This window comes from Rhododendron vialii, chromosome 9a, assembly GCF_030253575.1.
Source record: "Rhododendron vialii isolate Sample 1 chromosome 9a, ASM3025357v1".
Classification (NCBI taxonomy): domain Eukaryota; kingdom Viridiplantae; phylum Streptophyta; class Magnoliopsida; order Ericales; family Ericaceae; genus Rhododendron; species Rhododendron vialii.
In genome coordinates this window covers 1159141-1186578 of record NC_080565.1, presented here as the reverse complement: position 1 = coordinate 1186578, position 27438 = coordinate 1159141, and the positions used below count along the sequence as shown (strand labels likewise).

General features: G+C 39.2%; 1 protein-coding gene and 1 non-coding gene across 4 annotated transcripts; both read left to right on the top strand.

Annotated features, from left to right (window-relative positions):
• Positions 1–346: 346 nt before the first annotated feature.
• On the top strand, positions 347–27391 carry LOC131301392 (probable phosphoinositide phosphatase SAC9). 3 transcript variants are annotated; one of them, XM_058327643.1, is made up of 14 exons: positions 347–512; positions 1313–1383; positions 3099–3697; positions 5641–5773; positions 6577–7787; positions 9113–9217; positions 9396–9566; positions 14054–14296; positions 17861–18292; positions 21316–22137; positions 23834–24031; positions 24874–25332; positions 25426–25656; positions 26821–27391. In XM_058327643.1, exons 2-14 carry the CDS (start codon positions 1371–1373, stop codon positions 27100–27102), a joined length of 4899 nt encoding a protein of 1632 aa, XP_058183626.1. In that variant the 5' UTR covers positions 347–512; positions 1313–1370; the 3' UTR covers positions 27103–27391. The 3 variants fall into 3 exon arrangements, with proteins under 3 accessions (XP_058183626.1, XP_058183625.1, XP_058183627.1); XM_058327642.1 differs by having other exon boundaries at positions 1292–1383; XM_058327644.1 differs by lacking the exons at positions 347–512; positions 1313–1383 and having other exon boundaries at positions 3557–3697; positions 5651–5773.
• LOC131302134 (small nucleolar RNA snoR100) lies at positions 19372–19479 on the top strand. The gene has a single exon (XR_009191609.1). It is a non-coding gene; the product is annotated as a small nucleolar RNA snoR100 (small nucleolar RNA).
• Positions 27392–27438: the final 47 nt, after the last annotated feature.

Sequence of the window (27438 nt, the reverse complement as noted above, 5' to 3'; positions counted from 1 at the left end):
AGAAGAGGGGGAAGTTCAAATTTCCGGAAAAAAAATTGAGGTTTTTGTTAGGGATAGAATATCAAAAATACTAGGTGCACAGTCATTCGAACACAATATTAAATATAATTCTTCACATACACATGAAGCCTGCGTGTTAAATATGTGCGAAATCTACATGTATGTGAGGGGATATATTTGGTGTTGTGTTGGAATGATTGTGCACCTAGCCTATGAAACTTTTAGGAATTTTATAGGTTGTATTTAGCAAATTGTTACCAGTACAAAAATGAATATAGGTTTTTTTTTAGCAAAATCGTGGGTTGCAAATAGAAGCGGCCATAAATAAGTACTTGCAATTTATCTCACATTTCTTATTCCTTTACACGAGTTTTACAATCCCAGCCAAAGACTCTTCTACATCGTAATTGCCACCAAGAAATCGTTGACAGGAGAAAAGAACACAACCAATAATCGTTGTTGCCATCAAGATTCCAAAGCCCATTCGATCGGTTTCTATGAACTGGAGAAAGGTACCCATTCGATTATTGTTCTGCATTTGATCTATTGTACTACGAATTATGACGATGATTATACTGTAGTCTGATAGGGTGCTAGTAATCGTTTAGCTGGATTTGGTAAAAGATTTGTGTGTTCATGTGAATCTGGTTCATTGTGAGGGTTCGACTCATTGGCTTTGAGGACAGTTATGATGTTGTTTTGAAAAGATGGAGTGGTAAAGATAGATGAGTGTAATTAGGGCTTTGGACCGGTCCATTGAATCGAAGTAATTGGACCGTACTGGACAGATCTTCACATGAGAGGGAAGCTTTGATCGTTAACCTTCTCTCTCTTCCCTGCTCGAGTGACTTTGGGCTAAATTAACTTTTCTTAAAAACAGTCGGATAAAAGTGATATTTAGTGATTTTTTTATTCAGCTTTTGTCAATATTTTCGGGATTAATCGATCATCCTGAAGAGAGAATCATAAAAGGAAAACCGAAGTTAGAAAATGTTCACTACTGCCCTGTCTTTTTCGAACTCTTTTTCGTTTTTAGTGAATTTTTTGCAATTTTTTGTCATAATATTTTACTTTTCAAATTCCATCTGTGAAGACCAAGTGACCAATGGTTTATCCAAAAAGTCTGACCCAAATCTAGAGATTCAGAGAAAATAACAAAAAAGACAGTGAAAAAAAATACCCCTAAATGTAAGCCAAAGTGGACTTAACAAGTTCGTCTTTGGGTTATCGTTGCTTGGTTTTGGCACAAAATTCCGATGTATTCAGTTTCTGTATTTGCTCTCTTTATCAGGCCATTCATTTTCTTCATCAGGAGCTGTGAACCTCATCTCAAGCTCTTTTGGACTACTAAATCAGTTTGTTGAGAGATCATGGATTCAACTGGTGAGTGCCTTTAATTTCGTATGTTTTATGTCATTTATTTCCCCCCTCTTTTCTTGCCCTATACCCGTGAGGGAAGATGTGAAGTTGTTTATACGAAGAGAGCGAGAATAGAGTGAAGATGTAAAGTTGTTTACACGATGAGAGTTTTGCATTTGTGCCCTATACCCGCGAGGGAAGATGTGAAGTTGTTTATACGAAGAGAGCGAGAATAGAGTGAAGATGTAAAGTTGTTTACACGGTGAGAGTTTTGCATTTGTGAGTATTTTGTCCTATCAAATTTATGAATGAATATGTTCGGTTGTAGATTAATTACAATCTTTCACAATGTTGGTTGGGGCTGTATTGAGAGAGGGTACATTTCTTCTTTTATTCTCATGAAGATTCACTTTTATTTTGTTGGGCTGGCATTGATGGAGAGTACATTTCCTCAATTCTTATGCCGGATATACTTGTGCTTTTTGCAGTATAAGGCTAAAGAGATACTCAGTGTTAACCTCAAGTTGATGCGTCCTCCAAATCTCTATATAACATTTTGAACACCTGTAACTCAATGCAAAGTGCAAATGGGGCTTGGGAACCTCGTCATGATGTCATTTACTTTGTGTGGATAATTCTTTTAGAAATTATTGTCTGGGTATTAAGTTCAGGATCAACTCAAAAGCTTCCTTATCTGGTTGGCAATGCTCATTATGGACTTGGACTTGGTGAATATGTTGTTCGTATATCTGACAACCCAGCTTGCTGGGCATTATGAGATGATGAAATACATTGGAGTAACAGCATGCCATTTGCTTTTCTACTTGAACCCTAATTCAGTCAGATGATTATCGTTCAGCCAACTTTCTGAGTGAGGTTTAAGGTATCTTGTTTATTGGCCAATAATATATCCCATCATTCAATGGCTATGGTCGTTGATGAATTTGAAAGTTGGACTTAAGCACAAATGTGGACTTTAAGAGGAACTCCAACCAATGATGTCAAATTTGACCAGGCATACCAAGTTTATGAATTGGCATCTGAACCAACTCCAAACATTATGTCAATTGCTTAAACCTCACTCAGAATTTAATTAGTACTGACGTGAAGATTTGACGTCAAGGTTTGACATTATGTCAAATCTTTTATTTGATTACTTTACTCCCCAAAACTTAATTAGTACACTTAAATAAGAAATTTGGCATATTGGTTGGAGTGGGCATTTTAGGGATTCCAAATTCTAACATATTAAATTCCCACATAAGCTTCAAAAAAATTTGACATCCTTGCATTTGAAACCAAGGTTGGAGATGGTCTAATTAAGCACAAGATTTTCCTTTACTGTATCATTTTGTTACATGATCATCTTGTCCTTGGTCTCTTGCATCATTCTCTTTATGCCATAATGAGCATGTTGCCAAGAGATGTGTTACGCCTCATTCTACCTAGGTTATTTCCATAAAGGATTCTCTTTATGCTAGGTTCTCTTTATGCTGTAATGAGCATGTTGCCAAGAGATGTGGTACAATCTCATTCTACCTAGGTTATTTCCATAAAGGATATAGGTGTTTAATAATGTAATGTGTTCAGTTACCTACTCTTTTCTAAGATAAGACTATTTCACAATTTAAGGTTATGTTTACCTTTTAATGTTATTGTATAGCTCTCTCCCCTCAATTATCATTTGTACATTACACACTGCGTAATTGTTTTCACGTTTTATTTGGTGTTTATTGCAGCCAGTTGTTTCCGGGACACATCTGTTGTTGTGGTCACGCTGGAATCCGGTGAAGTGTATATTGTGGTCAGCTTATCCTTTAGGAGTAGCACTCAGGTGATTTATGTTGACCCAACAACTGGGGCTCTTTGTTATAATGGGAAACTGGGTTCTGATGTTTTTAGCTCCCAAAATGAAGCTTTAGAATACGTTACAAATGGATCAAAGTGGCTTTGCAAGAGTATAATCTATGCCAGGGCAATATTGGGTTATGCGGCCCTGGGGAGTTTTGGTGTGCTTCTTGTTGCAACAAAGGTGACTCCCAGCATTCCAACTTTGCCTGGTGGAGGGTGTGTATATACTGTGTCTGAAAGCCAATGGATCAAAATTTCACTTCAAAACCCTCAACCCCAGGGAAAAGGGGAAATAAAGAATGTTCAAGAACTGACGGAGCTTGATATTGATGGCAAGCACTACTTTTGTGAAACAAGGGACATTACTCGGCCTTTTCCAAGCCGCATGCCTTTGCATCAGCCTGATCAGGAATTTGTTTGGAATGGATGGTTTTCTAAGTCTTTTGAAAACATTGGTCTGCCACAGCATTGTGTCATTCTTCTGCAGGTTTTGGCTTATACTTGGTGTCTTTTGTGATTTTTATCTGATTTGTTGATCCTCGTTTACCCATGTCGTTTCGAGCATTGGCTAGTGCCTTTACCTGTTTGCCTTCTCTATGAATAATGAATGACACATGAAGTGTTTAGTCACTTAATGATATTTATACAGCTGTTTGGCTTGGATTATTAGTGTGCATGTGCATACAGTTTATGTTGCTACAAGGATGTTCATATGTAACAACCATGTTGATCGAATAATATGTGATCACCGATTGTCCCAAAGCTTAAGTTAGGAAGTGGGACTGAAAATGTATACCATGTTAGCACTCTCCCTTACATGCGTTTCTGTTTCTAGGAGAACGTAACACAACAATAGTGGAATTCTAAGCTTCTATTGTTTTGCGCAACACATACGGAAATGTACGAAACAAACTGAAACACTGAGTTGTTTGGATACCTACTAGAAATATCGAACCATGACATTTTCACCCAACCAAATTCTGACATTTCTGTTCGCGTTTTGACTAAGTTTTTGAATCGTTTCTGTAACATTTCCAAAATGTTTCCTTTTTGTAGCTAACCGTACAAAATTTTGATCCTTGCATGCAACCTACCCAACACTTAGAGAGACAAAATGATGGACTTGAACAATGTGCATGAAAAAGGGCAGATGAGGGTGCGCAATGATGTAGATAGCAACACGACAAGATCTTGCACCCAAGACCCGGAGCTTTGATACCATGTTAGATCACTAATTGTCCCAAAAGCTTAAGGTTTTGTTTGGTTGGGAGTTTAGTTTGGTTTTGGTAGTGGGTGGAGAGAGAAATAGAGTAATGATTGAAGATAGGGGTAATGATTGGAGAGAGATAGAGAGAGATGAGAAAGTAATAATTGGAGAAATAGGGTAATGATTGGAGAAAGAAATAGGGTAATGATTGAAAACTAAACAAAAACAAAAACTAAAAGGTTAACCGAACAAAGCCTAAGCTATTAAGACATGCATCCAACATTGTATATCGAACAAACAATTAGTAAGAAGTGCCCTTTTTAAGGAGTGGCATATCTTCATGATGTCAAGGCAATGATTGTGGACGGTTTCACATTTGACCCAGAATTCAGACAGATGCAGTGGCTTTATAATGGCTTGGCAGTAAATTGCCTTGATTGATATGTTGATACACAATGAATAGCCCAAGGAAGTTTTGACTTTTTGTAGTTGCTTCGATGTACCATCTTCTTTTCTGTTTGAGAGAGCATATGCTCTGGAACTTGTTTCCTTGGCACATGTGCTATTGGTTGGGATCTGATCTCTTTTTCTGTAAAAGGCAGAAGAGAGTGCGCAATGACATAGATAACAGTGTGACAAGATGTTGGCAGCTTTATAAGGACTTGGGAGTAAATTCCGTTGATTGATATGTGCCCAGGGAAGCTTTGACTTTTTGTGATTGCTTAGATGTTCCTCTTGTTTTTAGTTTCAGAGAAGATATGCTCTAGAACTTGTCTCCTTGGTACATATGCTATTGAGTTGGATCTGATTTCTGTTGCTGAATCATATTTCTTTTTGCTCTGGAAATGCATCTTTTGGTAGATGACTTTGTCATCGTATGATTTTTGCTGTTACATTGTTTCTTTTCCAAGGTGATTGTTTTGCCGCGTTGTCTTGCCATTAACCTTGCTCTGTTTAAAACTTGCCTTCGAATATCTGAGAAACACCTTTTGCTTATTTTCATTCACTGTATTACAATCAACCAGCTCTGCAACATATATATATATATATATATATATATATATATATATATATATATATATATATATATATATATATATATATATATATTTGGGATAATAACCAGATCTACAACTGGGAGTGATCAAAAGGCCATCTGATGTACTTTGGTTATGCTAAGACATAGATGGATGATATTATGTTCACTTGATATCTACTCATAGGGGTTTGCAGAATGTAGAAGCTTTGGAAGCTTGGGTCAGCAAGAAGGGATAGTTGCTCTTACTGCTCGTAGGAGCAGACTGCATCCTGGTACTCGTTACTTGGCAAGGGGCTTGAATTCGTGTTTCAGCACAGGTAAAATAATTATTTGGCATCCTTGACTGTGATTCTTGTTTAGCTATGTTTTGTGAAAAGGCAATTCTACCTTCAAAATGAATAGGCACATGTCATTCAAAGGATGCTTTTATCTGCTTACCTATTTGCTCGGGCTAAATCCATTTGTGGGCACCACTTGTTCGAACTGCTGTGCTAGTTTGAAGGAATCATTGCACCTATAGGTTAACTTCCCGGACCTTTGCTTTAGTTTTCATTTTTTGGTTTACCTTCCATTGGTATGTGCGTATGCCATCACATGGAAATTCAGGAACCTAATACCAGCCAAGGTGCAGGATTTTTAACCTTGATTCTTCTTTAGAGTGATAAAGCATATACTTTTTGAAAAGTTAAACTTTTGTTCTCTGTAATGTATGTTTGTTGTTCACTTTATTGATCCGGGTCATTATAGATGAATGATGCCTTGGAAAATGCATTGGGCTTCAGTTTGTTTGAGCTTAGGACTAATCACGATACAGGATAATGACACAATGTTGTTGCTTTTTGATTTCTAATGGTTTTTTTGGGCATGGGAGTGGGTTAGTGGTTAGTTTCTGGATTTTCAGTTTTATGTTTTGGGATTCATACATAAGGTTGTGCTCTTCACATTGCATTGAGTCAGTTTCAATTTATTCCTTGTACTCAAGACGTAGTTTTATATTTACATCATCGTCCACACCAAAGAACAATAATTATTTTGAGCAATTGGTTTTGTTTTCTGTAATTAATCTAGCTGTTTATATTGCTTATTCGAATTTATGGAAACTTATAAGACTGTATTTCAGGCAATGAAGTGGAGTGTGAGCAACTCGTATGGGTTCCAAAAAAGGCTGGCCAAAGTGTTCCTTTCAACACATACATTTGGCGGCGGGGGACCATACCGATATGGTGGGGGGCAGAATTAAAGATGACTGCAGCAGAAGCAGAAATATATGTTTCAGATGATCCTTACAAAGGCAGTGCACAGTATTATAAGAGGTTGGGTGAGAGATATGATGCACGGAACCTTGATGTAGCTGTTGGGGGCAACCAGAAGAAAGCTGTGGTTCCAATTGTGTGCATCAACTTGCTTAGAAATGGAGAAGGAAAATCAGAATCCATTCTAGTTCAGCATTTTGTGGAATCCATGAATTTTATCAAATCAACTGGAAAACTTCCCTATACTCGAGTTCTTTTGTTTAACTATGATTGGCATACCAGTATAAAATTAAAAGGTGAGCAGCAAACAATTGAAGGATTGTGGAAAATACTGAAAGGACCTACAGTGTCTATAGGATTTTGCGAGGGGGATTATTTGCCTTCTCGTCAGCGTGTTAAGGACTGCACAGGTGAAATCATCTTTAATGATGATCTTGAAGGTGCATTCTGCTTGAGATCACATCAAAATGGAGTTATACGTTACAACTGTGCTGATTCTTTAGATAGAACCAATGCTGCTAGTTATTTTGGATCGCTTCAAGTATTCATAGAGCAATGTAGACGCCTAATGATCTCGCTAGATAGTGATCTCGCATTTGGTTATCAGTCTGCTAATAATTATGGTGGATATACTGCTCCACTGCCACCTGGCTGGGAGAAGCGGTCTGATGCAGTAACCGGGAAGACATATTTTATTGATCACAACACTCGAACCACAACATGGAATCATCCATGTCCAGATAAACCATGGAAGAGGTTTGATATGACATTTGAGGATTTTAAGAGATCAACAATTTTGTCACCAGTATCTCAACTGGCTGATCTTTTCCTGCTTGCTGGTGATATTCATGCGACATTGTATACTGGTTCTAAAGCTATGCACAGCCAAATTCTAAGCATCTTCAATGAGGAAGCCGGAAAATTTAAGCAGTTTTCTGTCGCTCAAAATATGAAAATCACTTTGCAGAGGAGATATAAAAATGCAGTTGTAGATAGTTCTCGTCAGAAGCAGTTAGAGATGTTTCTGGGATTGAGGCTCTTCAGGCATCTTCCATCAGTTCCACTTCAACCTTTACATGTATGTTATTCTTCTATTATTCCCACATTAGCCAAATGAACGTTTTTTCTGTTGTTTTATGACGTGTATTGTGGTTCTTGCATCTAGCACTAACTGTAAGATGCACAGATATTTTGCCATGATCAACCTTTAAGATTTCACCTCAATTGGATGATTTCGATGTAATCTGACCGTCTGATTCTCAAGAAACTCTTTTTGTTGCTGTATAGTGCGCGCAGCTTCTGTTTTCTTATTGAATGCGTGGTGTCTCATGTGTAAGATAAAAGTCCCCTTTCGTAAGTTGCTGTACCGCCAATACAAAACCCTATTCCTTTAGTTGTAAGCACCGCCTCTTTTTTTCTTCTTCCAGGAGACTTCCAACTTTTGTCTCTTTGGCCCCATCACTGAGTCAAAGTAACTAATAAACATTGGGCCCACCTAGTAGACAAAAATACAAGTCCAATTACTTATTTTTACTTACAGTGAAGTCCAATTCCTTTGCCAGTTCGCTTGCAAATCATTATTTTGTCAGTACTCATGCCCGTGGATTAAGTTCAGTATGGGAATTTGGACCCTCTACTTGATTGAATTCGGAACAGCCCAACTTTGAACACCGTTTTGTATTCTGGTAGCTTAGATTTCGAGTCAACTCTGCACCAATCGGAACCAACGCCTGAAATACTTTTCATTAGCATCTCAAGCCTCAAAATACCTATAACACAAAAATCAAGCATTATACTCCAAGTAACAATATAAATGGACTTAGCAAAGTTAACTGAGGGGCGCGCATGAACATTCACGCGCCTATCAAGGTACGTGTCCATATTAAAGTGACAAAACAGGATGCAGCCTAGCCTCATTGTGTTGGCTTTAAAACCCTTTGACGCACTCCTCCAATTATTTGCATTCCACAGAAAATATGAGTGTCTTAATATGCCACCACCAAAATTTCCATGCGTCCAAGCACATATTGCCATGTCTCTCTCTCTCTCTCATCCCAATATGAACTCTTCCTCAACAGGATTATCTTTTTAGTCTCTTTAGCCAAGGCTAACTTTGTATGGTTTTAACATTGCAAGAGATTGGAGAGCTATTTTGTAGTGTGTGAGATTTGTTGTATTCTTTTCTTTTCTTTTTGGAGGACTTCGTTTCCTCATCCTTTTGTGTTTCTTCTTAGTCCATTTTTATAAAATAATGTCATTTTGTTGCTGATCAAAAAGGTATCTTTTTGTATGTGGGAGTGTTTTGTCTCTAAAAAGTACTGACGTAAAGATGAAAAATCTTGTTGATTTAGTTGTTTCCATGGCATGACAACATATATTTGATTTTCATGCCTATCACTGCAGGTACCATCTCGGGCATCTTGCTTACTTAAGCCAGTTCCGAACATGTTTCCAAGTTCTGATGGTGGAGCCAGTCTTCTTAGTTTCAAGCGAAAAGACCTTATCTGGGTACTCTACTTTTTCTTTACGTCATGATTGGCATCCTAGTATAACTCAAAACTTCATACTACTATCGATTGAACAGTCGTCTTCTCTCGATACAAGCCCTTTTTGTATTCTTTGTCCGAAACATATTCAAACAAGTTAGTTTGATGGAGTGTTTACTTTGTGATGTTTAATCCCACAGGTGTGTCCACAGTCCACAGATGTCGTTGAACTCTTTATCTATCTTGGAGAGCCTTGCCATGTCTGTCAGCTTCTTCTTACAATTGCTCATGGTGCTGATGATTCAACTTTTCCATCAACAGTTGATGTGCGGACCGGACGTTATTTGGATGGGCTTAAACTTGTTGTTGAGGTGTGACTATGTTCATTTATAAGTTGGGACTTCACATATCCTTGCTTGGCCTTAAAATTTAGTTTAAGATTATGTTTTGAGAGCTGTTCATTGGTAGGTCTTGGATTCTTGATAAATAACTCTCATGCCAGTAGTTGGAAAAGCACAATATATTGCATCCTAGTTTTGTTAAAGCATCCTACTTAAAGTCAATTGATTGAGTGGGGAGAGCTACCGAGGCTCATGTACTAGCTTTGGAGCAATTTAACCGATTTTAAAAAGCTCTGAGCATGGCGCCGGGATCACCAGAGGAGCGCCGCACCTCACCACACCGCCACCACCTGCAAAAACAGGAAGAAAAGAAAAAAAGAAAAAGAAAGGAGGGCCCGGGGGGAGTAGGGTGGAGGGTGGTGCCTCCCCGCCCCCCCCAGGCGGGATAACCAGATCAATGAGAGTATAGAGAGAGGGGTAGAGAGAGAGATAGTGATAGGGGGGGGGGGGGGGGGGGGGGGGGGGCGCAGGGAAGGGTGCAGCGGTGGGTTCTCAAACCCTAGGGGGAGAAAAGTTCTTAGAGCCCGTTCCGCTTTCTCAAATAAGTACTTTACAAATAAGGACCTATTTTCAAGTTTAAAAATAATGAGCTTATGAAAATATATATATATATTTTTTTTTGCAGGGTTTGATTGATCTCATCGAAATCTATCAAACAAGATCCATATTGCATATTTTTTTATTTCAGTAAGCCTATTATTTTTAAGCTTATAAATTGCAAATAAGTACTTATATTTTAAGGGGGCAATCCGGAACACACCCTTAGTGCGCAAGGATCAGTTACTCAAGAGTGTAATACTTGTTCACCTGTGTCAGTTTGGAGTACAGTCCATGCTCACATAATGAGTATCATGTAGAGCACTTAGATCACGAACAGCAAGCAAGACTATTTCAAATCCAACAGTTGCCTGTAGTGATTATTTCTTCTCCTCGTTTAGGATTACGGTGTTCAAGTCACTCTGTAATAGGAGTTTTGCCTAAAATAGGTCTTTGTAAAGTGCTTTTTCTTTCTTGTCTTCTTTGGAATGCCGGACTGCTGGACACAGTACTTCCTCTTTAGTGTCCCTCTTGACTTAGTAGGGCGGGCTTCAGATCTTAGGTTGGGAACGTATGGAGATCAATCGCGATTGTGAGTTAGGGTATACAAATATACAAATGTTTGGCAATCGTTGGTAGAGCTTATTCCCGATTTTGTGCTGAACCCTTTAAACAACCAAATTAGCGGTCTTTCAGGAAATGTTAAACAAAAGTTTTCCCCTCGCATCTCGGTAGCTTTCCTCAAGGCTCCCTTGTTGATCAGAGGAGCGAGTGCAGTGGAAATATAATTTCCTAGGCGTCCCTGCATCCGATCAATTCATGATTCACCCAAGCGACAAGAACTTGAAAGCTGCCTTTTCAAGTGTCAGTAGCGGGGACGTTTTGTGTAGCGGGGACGTTTTGTGTGTCGGGGAAGATATATGCGGTGTCTTCTCTCTCCACATTATTGCTCAGTTGTTATGCTCCTCCTGTTTTCGATGTAAAACAAAGGTAACGAATCACCTTAACCCCTCTGCTGCTTTTATTTCTCTCTTAAGACAATGATTCTATAGCATAACAATCAAAACTGAACGAGGTTGACTTCGGCACAAACAAGTGGGAATCAACCACGACAGAAGTAAAGAGTTTGCCCAGAACCTCCTAGAGTCCAGCTCTGATATCATGTTGCGATCTTGCGTGTTTTGCGGCTCAGTGTCTTAAAAGGCAAGCACCTTGCACGCCTAGGCACTGAGGCGAGGCGAGGTGAGGCTCAGTCATAGTGCCTCGGACACCTTGAGGCGAGGAGTAGTTCTTGGAGCGCACTTGAGGTGCGCTTCTTGCATGAGGTGCGAGCCTGAATGACTTTTTTTTTTAATATCTGTTCAAGATTGATATCGTCCATTAATTCATAAGGGATTATATGTTGGGAAACACTTAATAAAATCCTTCTAGTTAAAAGAGCTTGGATTGTTAGCCCTAATAGCAAAAAGCAAACTCACATTGTGAACTTTGGAGGCCAATTCCCGGTATGCTCTATTTTTTTTTCCCGATCTTCTTCTACTCCTTGTGCCCTATTTTCTCTCCCGTGTCTCATTCTTGTCCATTGTCTGGTGGCTTAGGAATCTTAGACCTTATTTTTTCTTGGTATAGAATTGAATTCGTTCTTCCTGAGTAGAGTGTCAGAGCATCTACATTCCTGGAGAGGTACAAAAATGGTGTAGGGGGGAACAAATTTATGCACATACTCCCCCTTTGTCTAATGCTGGGAGAGAACTGACAATATTTTGATAGGGTAGAAAGTCATTTGTTCAATTTTTTGTAGCTTGTATGCTAGGGGTTCGAGGGATTGAAATCCTTCCCTGGACTAAGTTTTAGACATGACAGGTCTCTATGATTCCAATAGTTGTGTATAGGCTTCCTCGGCGTCTTTTTTATGCGGATGTATTCCCTTAGTGTTGGTAGTTTATGCAATTTTTTTACTTATGTACAGAAGTAGTAGTTAACAGATGCGAGACAAGCTAGTAAAAAGTTCCATCAACCTTCAGCTACATCTTTGTTTCCGATTGTTTTTTGCACTTCATTTACTTTGACTGGAATGGATGTGAACAAATCTAGGACTATTGCTATATTGGATTTTTTTTAGCCTTCAAGTATTCATGAGTCTCCAAGATACACATACCCAAAGGAATATTAGGTCTACACTGGAGCAAAGGTAGGTGTTCTTTCAAATTGTTTTCTTATGTAGTATGTTTAAGAACAAGATACTTTTTGGTCATTTGTGAAAAAAAACAGATCGATGCAATGGTACGAAAAGTGATGTCGATGGAAAAACTAGGGGGTTGAAGTCCTAAATTGATGTAGTAGAATTTGTGCTTTATTTACACTTTTTTGAACAACCTTGTTAACATCTTATTGGCTCGTTGTTTTTGGCAAATGAGTATGGTGCCTTGAGACTTATTTGTACACAAACCACTACTACTAAGTGGGAATGTTGCTGCTAATATATAGCTATGTCCCAATAGAAATTACACGGTTAATGTTATTGTTTTGGTGACAAAAGTATGTCACCATATGAAGCGCCGACACTCCTAGAGGTCGGCAAATCTGTGTTTGACACATTGTTGGCGTGGGACACACCAGGGGCTCTACAAAAAAGTATGGGACATGCCACAAGGTGTGTCATATTAAGTTTTTTTTTTTTTTTGATGGGGACACGACGGGGATGGGGCGGACACATATGGTGACATGTTAGGTTCTGGGTTTGGATATCTTATTTTTAAACTGTTTAGGGAAAACATGTATGATTTCAAAGATTTTGTGTTAGAAGTGTAATATGTCGTATATATTTCGATGCTTCATGATTCTCTGCAATTTGCATAATACTATAATTATGTTTTCACCAATTTAGAGCTATTTATCTACTTTTGCTGTTCCCCCTGCCCTGTCGGCTGTCCGCGCCCTCATTTTATTAGTAATTCCGTGTCCGTGTTTGTGTGCATATCCTTGCTGCATAGATCTCACCCATGTGATCAAATACTTATAAGGTGTTCAATTCATGAACTGAGAAGATCAAACAAACTTTGGAGTTGGATACAACATAAGGTGGATCAAGCTGGTTGTGGAAAGTACCAAACATCTAGGACACAGGCACAAAGCCATGGCAATACGTACGTATTGATTTGTTTCTATGCATGAAGCTGAAGGCAAGAAGACACAAGATGATAATATAGAGTCGGTAAAAAATTGATATTTTTGGGTGCAATGGTTGTGTGATGGTTTCCAAACTGATCTCCACCATTCCTCTCCCTAGAAAATGTTAATAGTTGTAAATCTCTCTCTCTCTCTCTCTCTCTCTCTCTCACTAGTTTCTATGAAAGTGTTTGGCTTTATGAAAGTTCTCAAGGGACAATTTAAGGAACAGAACTCGCTTAAGTTGCAGTTAGTGTCAAAGACAGTGGGGCTTACTGGAAATCCATGTCAAAAGCTGAGAAGGAACCTTTTGTCAAAATTGCTGTTCGTGGATGTTATCATGATCGGGCATAGTTCGTTGGCTTGCTTGCTGTATGTGTGTAGGGTGTTTTTTCTGTTGCTTATAAGAAAGAGGATGTCACTAACCAGGTGCTTATCTGTAAATCCTTACTGTTTGGTATGCCACTTTGCTCTTTGTTTTTCTTATTGATTTCCAGGTGGGGTTCTTGTTAGTCCAACTGAAAACCATATACATGTGTTGCACATAAAAATAAAAAATAAAAACCCCTTCTATTTGTGCTCTTGGTTAAATTTTGCTGGTGATTATCCAAAATACTATATGCATGAACGAGTACTGTTGTATGGGTGAACTAGTTTACTAGTTGTTTCTGTTGAACTTTATTCTGTGTGTGTGCGCGTGCATGGATGAATAACTCTTCTAGTTTATGACTGGAGTTGATTTCTCTTGACAGGGTGCTTCTATACCTCAATGCGCAAATGGCACAAACATGTTGATACATTTACCGGGACCAATTAGTGCAGAGGATATGGCTGTCACTGGAGCAGGTGCACGCCTCCATTCTCAGGACACCTCCATTCTTGCTTTATTATATGACTATGAAGAATTGGAGGGAGAGTTGGACTTTCTTACTCGAGTTGTTGCACTTACCTTCTATCCTGTCGTGTCTGGAACAACCCCGTTAACATTGGGTGAGGTACAAAGAATTTTTTTGAAGTATGTGAATGATTCATCTTTTTGTTATTGTCTACTTGTAGCAGCCTATGGAGTGTCTCTCCTCCTCTCATGTATGTGATGATTCTAGGTTATATAAGAGCTTTTGCGAACTTTTACTTATAAAAAAACAAACCAAACCAAACTAAGCCTTTAAGTCCCAATCACTTGGGGTCGGCTACATGAATCCTTTTCCTCCATTGAGTTGTGTCAAGGGCCACTTGTTCACACAAACCTACTATACTCATATTGTTGCGCACCACAGCATCTAATGTCAATTTAGGTCTACCCATGCCCGTAGCATTGCTATCCAAAGCTATCCTATCTGCTCTCTTACCTACTGCATCTCCTGGTTTACGGTAGACATGCCCAAACCATCTTAGCCTATTTTCCCTCAACTTCTCTTATATGGGTGTTACACCTACCATCTCACGAACTATTTCATTTCTAATCCTGTCTCTTTTAGTCTTACCACACATCCACCTCAACATTCTCATTTCTGCTACACTCATCTTGTTCACCTGTTGTTTCTTAATTGGCCAACATTCTGTCCTGTAAAAGCATCGCTGGTCTGATGGCAGTTCCATAGAATTTTTCCTTCAATTTTATGGGTACCCTCTTGTCACACAGTACACTAGTAGCGCTCCTCCACTTGAGCCACCCCACTTGGATCCTATGGGTCGCATCATCGGCAATCTCTCCATCTCTACCAATGATTGAGCCTAAGTATCTAAAATGATCACTCTTAGGTATCTCCTGGTCTTGGATCATCACTCTTTTTTCGTGTGCACTACTGGTACCACTAAACTTGCACACCATATACTCAGTTTTACTCCTACTTATTCAAAAACCCTTTAACTCTAATACTTCCCTCCAAATTTCTAGTTCGTATTAACACCTCTAGCGGTTTCATCTACGAGGACAATGTCATCTGCAAACATCATACACCATGGGATATCCTCCTGAAATTGTCTAGTCAATTCATCCATAACTAAGCAAAAAGGTACGGGCTCAAGGTTGACCCTTGATGCAATCCTATAGTGATTGGGAATTCACTCGTTTCCCCTACTGGTGATCGAATGGTAGTGACGGCACCTTCATACATGTCTTTTATCACCTCGATATACCCTTTGGTCACTCCCTTTCTCTCCAGAACCCACCATATGATGTTTCTAGGCACTCTATCATAAGCCTTTTCCAAGTCTATGAAAACCATATGGAGATCCTCCTTCTTTGCTCTATGTTTTTCTACCATTCTCCTTAATAAGTAGATAGCTTCTATGGTTGATCTTCCAGGCATGAACCCAAACTGTTTCTCTGACACCGTAGTCACCATCCTCAAGCGATGCTCAATAACTTTTTCCCACAACTTCATCGTATGACTCATCAATTTAATACCTCTATAGTTGTTGCAGCTTTGGATATCCCCTTTATTCTTATAGATAGGTACTAGAGTGCTTCTTCTCCATTCGTCGGACATCTTCCTAGTCATAATAATCTTGTTAAACAACTTTGTCAACCAAGTCACTCCCAGGTCATCTAGACTTTTCCACACTTCAATAGGGATACCATCTGGTCCTAAGGCCTTGCCCGGTTTCATCCTTTTCAAAGCTTTGATATTCTTCAGAAGATGGGATATCGGAGTTTAGAAACCAGCACCCATGAAATTCCATGAACGATTTCTTTTGCTGCATGAGTACGTGGGAATATAAGAGCTAGGTTGATTGATGAGGTTTGATATCTTTGTCGATGCCAATATCTGAAGTGTGTTTCCGATGACCTTGTAAGGTTTGTCTTTGAAAGTGCTCATCTAGTACCTTTCATTCTTCTACGTTTCGTTGGCCTTGAACTTGATGGGACAATAGAAAATTGGTGTAGCAAGAGCACAGGGCTCCGAGGACGCTTGTCACTGTGCCAGGTCAGACTTCTTCGTTGATGGACAACAAAATAAAGTAGGGTATGCAAATACCCGCCATCAATTTAAGAACTATATATGAAAATTATAAAAGAGAAAATGTTGAATTTCCAAAGGAATAGCTCTATGTATTTACAAACTAACCAAAACAGAGTGTGGGTCGACCCTCTTTGAGAGCTTTATTGTTAAAATCCCAGGCATCCTGTTTTTTCAATTAGTAGTATGAGTTTCTGCCAGTCCTATCGAAAATGGCCTTTTGCTGGATTGAAGTAGGACTAGGAACCACCCTTGACTTATAGGGTTCTTCAAATAGTTTATTAACAGAATATGCATAGATCAGTGTGTGTTGTCTCCATGTAATCAATGTTGGAATGACATGAGTGATGCTCGTGAGGCAAAGGCTCTTGCTTCATTAGAGGGTTGAAAAGGCTGTGTTCTGAAGATGTCATTTGATTGAGGCTGATCAATCACTATTTCCATTCCTTTCCTTTCGTTTATTTATTTATTTATTTTTGGGTACTGCAGTATAGGTCCTAGGAGTTGTACATAATGCTGTGGCTAATTTTCATATTTCTTTCCTCCATGTGGATGTCTTGTTCTGGGGTTTTCAGATTATGGAAATGGAAAGCTAATTTCTCTGCTAAAAAGAGAACCAACCCTGAAAATACTATATGGAATTTGTACTCTCCTCGAATTTGAGTTCTCATATTATGTAGGTTATTGGGTGTATATCAACTGAGTCATTTGCATAACTCGAAGATCTTTAGCCCTGAACTGTTAAAGTATCCAACTCAAAACCAATTGGCAACGAGTGGAGAGGTTGCTCGGGATCAGATACAAGTTTTGGAGGTTATAATTAAACAATGTGGGACAAGCTCTAACACTCCCTTGCACGTGTAATCCCTGACCCGCACATGGAGACGAAGGATCCATAACATTGGGAACAACAAACAAGGTACACTAATGGCACAAACAACTGGGGAATCAATCAAGAGAGTCTTTGTCCAAAAGCCTCCAAAAGCCTAGCTCTGATACCATGTTAAAGCATCCAACTCCAAACCAATTGGGCATGAGTGGAGAGGTTGCCTAGGCTCATATACTAGTTTTGGAGTTTATATTTAACCGATGTGGGATAAACTCTAAACAGTTATTTTTTCGTATATCCCGGTGATGAAAAGAAAACTGCAGATTTTCAATTTCCCTGCAATCAAATCATATCTTCCTCACGACCTAGTTTATTATTATCCATTCTTTGGTGCATATTCTGCTGCTTTTTACGGGGGTCAAATCAGTAGTCATTACTATTCATCACTTCGTCTATGCTTCACTTGCGGGACGATCTTGCTTAAGAATTTATGTTGTCTTGAATTTTTCCTGTACTTGTAGTTCTGAGTATTGTTTTCGTTTGTTCTTCTATACTTGGTGCATTGTTGGTTATGCATTTGCACATTTCTGGCCTGCATTCTATTTGTTCTTGATGTCATGTTAATCAAGTTAGTTTCTGATTGGTTGAAGAGAACTTTGATGATGGTTTGGAGTTTGTATTGTAGACTTTTCTAAATGATTGATGTTTTTATAGGTTGTTTGGTATGATTGCTGCTTCACAATAATGTGTGGTGATTTCTGTTACAGGTAGAGGTTCTTGGAGTTTCTCTTCCTTGGAAAGGCATATTTAGTCGTGAAGGCCCAGCATCAAGGTTGTTTGAGCTTATGGACAATTGTCAGACAGAACCCAATCCTAGTATGCCTAATTTGGGCGTTAATCCGTTTGGTGATGCTGCTTTATCTAATGATGAAAAACTTGCAGCACCGGTGCAACAAAAAACATCTGCCAACTGGTTAGATCTTTTGACAGGAGACAACATGCTGTCAGAATCCATTTCTCAACCAGTAACAGAGGATTCTGTACATGAGGGAGGTGGCTTTCTTGACTTCGACAAAGCTGTAGTTGAACATGCAAATGGGGAGACCAATTTTAAAGTAGCTTCACAAGATAATATAACTTCAGATAGTGGTGTTCAGCAGTATATAAATTGTTTCAAGTTCCTTGCAGGCCCAGATATGGTACGTTACTATCTCTTGTATTAATTTTTGTGATAGGCCATCATCTTACTAAAATGCTATTTCCTTGTGCTATGACGTGCATTTTTGGTGATGCCTTGACATCTTGTGTTTCCCTTCTTCTGTTGTGGATTCCACCACACAATCTTATATGCAATGCTGGACTATAACAGCTCTGTACTGATTCAAAATAACACCTTTTTCCATAATTACTGTAATACTTAAGAAGATGATCTACTATGCTCTATATGACAGCCAGACGGTTGAACAAACCACTGATTCTCAAAGGAGGTATTTGGAAATAATCGCGGGACACTAGAGACTAGACAGAAGAGTGTAGTTGGCACTCTGTTTGTGGTCCTGGATTCAATCAGAACGGAAGTAATCTATGGAATGAGAAAATTTGCAATGGGATGAGCGCATTAATTGGACCAACATCGCTAAGCAGGCATCAGGGTACAAATTCCTGAGTTTACTGGGAGACTCAATCCTGAATGATTTCTTTTCTGGTTTAATAGCTTTGAAAAGCTTTTTGACCCCTTAAAAATGGGAAGTTTGCTGGTACTCGTGAGACGTGCCGTGTTTTTGTTTACTAGATTCAAACCGACGATTGAAAGGTAAGAATTATTGGAACGTGGGAGAAAATGAAGTCCAGATTACGTGGAAAGTTGGTCCTGCACATTCTATTCCTAAAACCCTTAATAAACCACGGATAACAAGTAGATGAGGGAACCCCTTTTAATCCAGACATGCTGGCAAACTTATTATCAAAAACCCTCACTCAACTGGATGTAGCATTTGCGGTTGGAGTCATTAGCCAATTCATGCATGCTCCTCCATCTCCATATTTCGGCAGTCTTGCGTATTTTAAGGTACCTCAAATCGACCATTGGTTATGGGATCATCTATGCACCCAACATCTACCGTTTATATTGTTAGTTGGGTGTATATTCCACTCCTCCATTGCCTAGATAATGTAATAATATGCTTTTGTAATCAATTTCCTCTGATATTCAAGTTGCACATATAGGTGCATTGTTTGGGGATGCCTGTGTCTTGTGCATACCGATGCTTTGGACTATCAATGAAGGAAGCATGGTAATGTGCACATAAATTGATTTGGGTCTCTAGGCCTGCCCTCTCTGATGCCATTTGGCTTTGATTTGGGGGCATGGTTTTACAACAAAACGTCCTTGTAGCTCCTCGGTTCTTGGAGGTTTAGGGGGGCCACTGTTTTAGTGGTATTCTGAGAGCATCCACTTTGTGCATAATTGCCAAAGGTTAGGTCTATCTCCAATCATCCCCCGCCCATACCCCCAAAGATGGGTTATGTTATGTTGTTGTTTGGGGATGCCTGTGTGGTGAGTAAGTGGGTATAGTACAGGTTGTATCGGAGCCAAACTATCCCACACTGGCCATGGGTACTGCGGGGGGACGAGAATGCTTTGTGGTTGAGGGACTGCTTGGGGTGCTTGAGAGGTTCCCTACAAGGATGTGTTGTTGTCATACTCCAAGAGCTGGTCTCCTAGGCAATATGATGGCCATCTGACACACTATTTTAGAAAGTGCACTTGAGCGCACACCGAAGTGTGAAGCAAACTGACGCGCAGGTACTGTGCTTCGATATGCTGAAGCGAAGTGAGGGTGGCAAAGCGCAGTCAAGGTGCATGAAGCGCGCACATCAGGGCTAAGGGCAAGGCGCAGAAGTGCGTTTAAGTATCTAACTTTCAGATCTTTGTATTTAATCACAGTTTTCCGAGTTCTAAGTCTACCAAGCACTTAATGAGGGTCAATTTACCAGATCATAGCTTGGAATTTAGGTTGTTAAGTCTGTGAAAGTTCTAATACAATTTTCATGGGCACCTTCCCTCTTCTGCCATGAGGGACTTCTCTCCGTCAGATGAGGAAGATGAATGGGAACAAGTAGAATGGGAAGATGGAGACTCAGATGAAGGAGAAGAGGAAGATGTGGATGGCTGTAAATCAACTGATAATGATGAAGATGAAGCCATTCATGATTTGGATGGCTTCAAGGCATGCATGACTTTCATTATTAGACCACTCTGTACCTACTATTTGTTTATCATGTTTCTGAACCTAAACATTGAGACCTTAGTTTTTGATGGATGGATGGATATTGTGGTTTTTTTGTTTGTATGACATTTTATAATTTGAAATTCCATGTATGATGATTAAGTTCTAACTTTTAGGACTTTAGACTCTATGGAGTATGGTAGTTGTTATGATGAATCTTATCTCTGTTGTAGATGTCATACTTGATGTAATTGGTGATTTGGTCCTTTGATGAAACATATTCGACTATTTTCCAAACTTGCACTTAACTTCACAAGGCACGCGCCTCACTCTGCGCTTCATCAGTCTGGCTCCGGGGGCCCTTGGTGCTTCGATGTGTCTTGGGCCTTTGAAAACATTAATCGGACAATCCAATGGTTCTAATAGGAGGTTTTTTGGAAATAATCTCGCGATTCTAGAGTTCGATAAGTGAAGTGAGTAGGTTAGCGGAGGTGCTAGATTCCAATACCACATTGCCTAGATAGCTAAGCAGATATGAATATACGATTGTAAGTCATACCTTTGATATTCAAGTTGCGTGTATAGGTGCTTTGTCTGGGGAACATTGCCTGTTTGGCATTATACTGGCTCATAGATGATGCCCACTCAAAGCAGATGAATTGTTCTGGGCCTATGTGGCATTGCCGATGTGGTGAGTAGTAGCACTAGTATGTGGGTGTTAGATTTAAGCTTCTCAGTGTCATTGTATACGAGAAAGTATCTTGACAACGTAATTTTCCCCACTTGAGAATGATAAAAAAATAAACTGAACGGTTTGCCTGCTTTTTTAATTTTTACAGTGCCTGCTGCATAGTGTTAATCGGTAATTGTTGGGATTCACATTTTTACCATGTGTGGTAGTGCCTGTGGAAGGTAGATTCTTGTCTGAAAAATGATTCTTTAATGTGGACTTGTTAGTAACTTCTCCCGTGCTGAACAATGCAATTTTGCAGGAAAGGAAACTAGGATTCATGGAAGCCATGAAACTTGAAATTGAAAGGCTTCGCCTAAATCTTTCAGCCGCTGAGAGGGATAGAGCTTTACTTTCGGTTGGCATTGATCATGCTACTATAAATCCAAATGTACTGCTTGATGAATCTTACACAGGGAGATTATGCAGGGTTGCAAACACTCTGGCCTTGCTTGGGCAGGCTTCAGTTGAAGACAAAATTACTGCTGCAATTGGTCTGGAGTCTACTGATGGGAGTGCTATAGATTTTTGGAATATTCCTGGGATTGGGGATAGTTGTTCTGGTGGCATGTGTCAGGTTCATGCTGAAACTAGGGCAGCTGGATATGCATCCTCTACCTTGTCGCCTTCAGCAGCTTCACAATCCATCTTTTTGTGTTCTCAATGTGGGAGGAAGGTTTGCAACATTTGTGCTTCTGGGAGAGGATCTCTTCTGCTAGCAAGCTACAACTCGAGGGAGGCATCAAATTATAATGGTGTATTGAGCCAGGGTGGATCAAGCCATGGCAGCCCCGCAGATCTACCTTCAAATCGTTCAATGACCCTGGACGGGGTTATTTGTAAGCAATGCTGCAATGAAACTGTGCTTGATGCATTAACCTTGGACTATGTAAGGGTTCTAGTGAGTCTGCGAAGAAGTGCACGTGCAGACAATGCTGTACAGAAAGCTTTGGGCCATGTCATTGGCTTTCCTTCTAAAAGAAATTGGTCTTCTGGTAGGAAGGAAAGTGTTGAAGTCTCAAGACAACTACTTAATGGAGATGAATCACTTGCAGAATTTCCATTCGCCAGCTTTTTGCACTCAGTATGTTTTTTCCTCGTCTTTCTCCAGTATATTGGTGTATGCTTAGATGTGGTTTCTCTTAGACTTCCAAATTAGTTTTAGTGAGAAAGTGGGCAGGTCTAACAGTTCTCAGATGTAGCATGTGTGTCATTCCTTACAACTTTCTAGCAGTGGTCATGTTGGTTTTATCACCATTCAGTGTTCACATTGGTAAAGGTCCATGGTGATCTTTGTAAAAAGCTGGAGTCTGTCTACTGCTTCTGTGACCAACGATATCTTCTTTCTTCCATGTGTGAGATTTTGTCTGGTATGATCTATTAGTGTTTTCAGAGATGTTCTGACCAAATTACTTGATTACATATTTCTCAATTCATGCTTTTGGAAATTATTTGACTGCTAAGATGGGTGGTTTGTTTATTCTGTTAACATTGTAGCTGTTTACGTAATGGAGAACATGTCTGCAAGATGGTACGATCTCATTTCAAATGGTGAATTTACCAATCAAAGATCCCAAATTATATTCCTTGTATTTCCTTAATCGTCTCCTAGGGAAGAAAAAATGATGGACAAAACTTGGTATAGTGGAGTTTTGGTGGTAAAAAATGTGAAAAATGGAAAGATGGTACGATCTCATTTCAAATGGTGAATTTACCGATCGAAGATCCCAAATTATAGTCCTAATATTTCCTTAATGGTCTCCTAGGGAAGAAATGAAAAATGGACGATAATGCTCCTAGAAATTAGCTATGCATGGTCAATTTGAACGGAATCTATCGTCTTTCATCGGATATCTAATTGTTAATGGAAAATTGCCCAAGAGTATCTTAAATTATCCGTGTATGATACTACAGTCCAAGTCTATCTCTATTATTCCACATTTCTGTTAGACGTACTAGAAAGAACCACAGTCCAAGTAACATAGATTTAGCTTGCACATAGTGCTTGAAAACATTGCACCTTTAAGGTTTCCACTGTTGATTTTTCTGAGCATGCCTTAAAAGTGTTGAGCTCAAACAACTCAATACTAAACAAGCCAAGCTATGATAAATGAGCCGAGCTACAAATAACTCGAGCTTGGCTCGTTTGCTAAACAAGCTTAAAACTCGAGTTTGACTCATTTACTATCGAACTGAGCTGAGCCGAGCCGATTAGGAGCCGAACCTTGAGCTGTTTGCCAATAGCTCGGTTCGTTTGCAGCCCTACATTTGATTGACTTCAAATCAGTTAAGGTAGCTTTGTTGTTGAGGTTGAGAGTTCAATCCCATACAATTAGGTCGTATCATCTCCCATTTTATTTTAGAATCATGGCAGTAGCAGTCACTAGCAGCTATATATTACTTAAGGCCAAGCTTGGTTCAGTCAGGCTTTCAGAGCTGATTGTCAAGGTCCGTCACGGGTAGTGTTCTAAAAGAATCTGATTGTGTGCTATTTACTCTAATATTGTTACAGAATGAACTTCTAGATGCCTTTGATACTGCCATTTCACTTTCATTTCCTAGTGCAGAAATATTTTCTTCAAGCAATATCAGAAGGCTTAAGTTGCTTCATCTAAGTCGACGTGATCATATCACATGATGTGCTCTTACATGCTGGAAGACTTTGACACCGACACTGACTTGTCTATTTAATGCCACAAGACTAATAGACAGAACTTCTCTTTTGGCAACCAGATGTTTTATCTTGCTTTCTGATGTTTAATTTTGTTGCAATATTTTAGGTTGAAACGGCACCAGGTTCAGCACCATTCTTGTCATTGCTTGCACCACTTGATTTTGGATCGCAACATTCCTACTGGAAAGCTCCTCATAATACCTCCTCTGTTGAATTTGTTGTTGTTCTTGGTGATCTTTCTGATGTATCAGGGGTGGTCCTACTTGTTAGTCCCTGTGGCTATTCAATGTCTGATGCTCCTAGCGTAAGTACACCTATCTTTGTGCTTCTTTTTGAATGAATATCTGCAGAGATATCTGTTTGAACGAGAAGCCTAAAACTTTAAATAATACCTATGTATCTTGCCTTTATGTTTTGCTGCATGTTCTTTCAAATTCCTATTCTTTTTACTGGTAAAGATAAATATTGGGTTGCCTATATTATGGTTCTTAATGAAATTTCATGTCCAGACTTCTGGCGCGGATTGAATAATTCTCATCTTATCCTTCCTTGTTCAACAGGAGTCAAGTCAGTAACTCCTTGTGTATTGTTAGGGATGAGTTTGTGAGGCTATTGGAAGTGTGTAAATAGCGTTTTCATGTATGCCCATCTCTTTATAGCTGTTTAGTGTGTTCTTTAATTCCTTGTCTCAGTTTGACTGAAATCAGTTATTGCTCAATCTTGTAGAGCGCATACTATACCCAGCTATTCTATAGACGGGCAAATCTTTTTATGGGTCTAGGTTGACTCTTATTAAAAGTACTCCATCTAGTATGCTGACACACTTCATGTCATTTTCAGCATCTCCTTTTTTGATGTTCGGCCATAGAGAAATTTCTCAGGGAGTTGTAGGTGAAAGGTGTGGGGAAGAGTTCAAATATATATTGTTGATTGGGAGGCACTTTCGATGTTTGATAACTTAGGAAAGTGGGATACATTTTTGTTGGTTTGGTGGTGTATGCACAAGACTCTGTTGTGCAGGATATGTTTTGTTTTCTGTGGCATTCCTTTCATTTATGATCTTACTGACGGAAACTGTGAGTTTCTCCAGTAAACTCTGATTTTTCAGTGTTTTCTGTTAGTGATAGCCCTCTATTGTTGGCGCAGGTGCAAATTTGGGCCAGCAATAAGATACACAAGGAAGAAAGATCGTGCATGGGAAAATGGGAAGTTCGATCCCTAATCACCTCTTCCTCAGAACTGTGTGGACCAGCAAATTCGAGTACAGGAGATGAAGTTCCTAGGAATGTTAAATTTGCCTTCCGAAATCCTGTTCGATGCCGGATCATTTGGATAACTCTACGTCTTCAAAGAGTTGGTTCAAGTTCCGTAAATTTGGGGAACGACTTTAATCTTTTGTCCCTTGATGAAAACCCTTTTTCTCAACTTGATCGACGTGCCTCTTTTGGAGGGATGATTGAAAGTGAGCCATGTCTTCATGCAAAAAGAATTCTAGTAGTTGGAAGCCCAGTGAGAAAAGATACTGGGCTTACATCACCTCAGGGCTCTGATCAGATAAATATACGAAGCTGGTTGGAAAAAGGTCCACAGTTGAATAGATTCAAGGTGCACCTAATGTGGTTGACAGTTTCCTTTCATTAATAGGTTTTCTATTAACTATATTGCAGCTTAATTCGGAATGATATTTTTTTTCCCCAGGTTCCAATAGAGGCTGAGAGGTTAATCGGCAATGATCTCGTTTTGGAACAGTATCTACTACCAGCTTCACCTCAGCTGGCGGGATTCCGTCTTGATGGCTTCAGTGCAATACGGCCTCGAGTTACCCACTCGCCTTCTTCAGATGTAAATATATGTGATACGTCGTCAACATTTTTAGAAGATAGACATATATCTCCAGCTGTACTGCATATCCAAGTATCTGTTTTCCAGGTACTCACAACACCCAGTTTATTATGCTGCCATGTCATTCATGTTGTGTGCTGCATCTATCTGCTATTTTGATCTGATTCCCTTGAGGTGGTTTCTGTTGCTCGAGTAGTAGTCAGTTATGTAGTGCTGGCTGTCTTCGTACTGGTGTGATTGTGTTCTTCACATCGGCTGATAAAGTTGATAACAGTAATAATTAATCATGTTCAGGATAACGGGGATATAAGATTCCTTCTGACTCGAATTGCTTAGATCTGTATCTCTTGCATGCTCTTACTTGTGATTGCTTGTGTTCTTAAAGTAGGGCTTAGTGGCTTACACTAATCAGAGAGCTTTTAATATATGATGAACCAATCCCCTTCTAGTTAGCGGTAATTTATCTCAAGTATTGTGATTAATGATGTTTAAGTTATTCTGATTTCATAGTGATAAATCTCTATGTGGTCTTAAAAATTGGAGCAGCTACAATCAATCCTGGAGACGCGAGAGGCCTATCTTTGTTGTTAAAGTGGGCACCACATAGTACTCAAATTGTTTCGGTCATCTAGAACTGTTGTAATATGGTCTAAATAGAGTCCTATAAAACCGGATCAGACGGAGTCTAGTTCAGAAATAGCACTACCATCATAACATTAGAAATCCAAAGGTGAATGCTTGTTATGAAATCAGCAATATCTCGAAAGGGAGATAAGGGTATAATATTTTTATAAAGGAATTCTTATAGTGAAGCACCTTAAATCAGACAAGAGAAAGAGGAGTGAGGGATCGTACCTTCTCTTACCTCCCATTTCTTCCACCATCCATCTTTATATGCAAATTTTTGTGTGAAGTCCTGAGCAGAGTTGTGAAAAATCAGGTACCTAAATGAGGCGCTTTTATGTAATTTAATATTTTTCTTTGCAGAATGAATATGTAAAGGAGATTGATGGTTGTAATTGATATGCTTACGATCTCAGTTTACATGTTTTTTCCACAAGTGCTGGAAACTTGAGAACTCAGAATATTTGGTCTTCTAGTTCTATGCTTGTTAAACATGTTAGTTTCTCTACATATGATTGAGGCCAATTAATGTAACAAGAACAGGATGCCTAGTTTTGCTTTCTTAATTCACTTTCTGGCTTGCACACATCAATTAGAATCATGACGAGAGATATATGCAATTTACAGGAGCCTCATAATATGGTAACTGTTGCTGAATATCGTTTGCCAGAGGTTAAACCTGGGACAGCTATGTATTTTGATTTTCCTAGACGAATACAAACCCGCCGAATCACATTCAGACTTCTTGGAGACGTCTCTGCATTCACAGATGACCCGGCAGAACAGGAAGATTCCGATTCCAGGGCACTACCCTTGGCTGCTGGTTTGTCTTTATCAAATAGAGTCAAGTTGTATTATTATGGTGATCCTTACGAACTCGGAAAATGGGCCAGCCTTTCTGCTGTTTGATTGTATTGTTTGCACGAAGAAAGGAGGGTTGTAGTATTTTGTCATATTCCAATTCTTTTTTGTAATGGTAGATGCCTGTAATTGTGTTAATATCATTCAAGTGGAATAATAGTGGTGCTGGAGAAAAACCAATATAGGGTTTCTGTTTTTCCAAAAGAAAAGATATACTGTATGAGCATTTGGTAGGACGCAATTGTAATTGAAACCAGATTCCTTGGTGGCTTGTCTTTGGTTTTGTAAGTACACTGTTTGCTAGTTATGTCTTGGGCAGCTCTTCGGCTTTTTCTTCATCTTCTTTTTTTTTTTTTTGAAAATGGTTTATTTTGTTTAGTAGTT

Excerpts from the sequence above, each read along its gene's own strand:
- LOC131301392 (XM_058327643.1), top strand. Across the intron at positions 9,567-14,053 it reads GGCTTAAACTTGTTGTTGAG|GGTGCTTCTATACCTCAATG; the intron begins GTGTGACTATGT and ends TTCTCTTGACAG. Across the intron at positions 14,297-17,860 it reads CCCCGTTAACATTGGGTGAG|GTAGAGGTTCTTGGAGTTTC; the intron begins GTACAAAGAATT and ends TTTCTGTTACAG.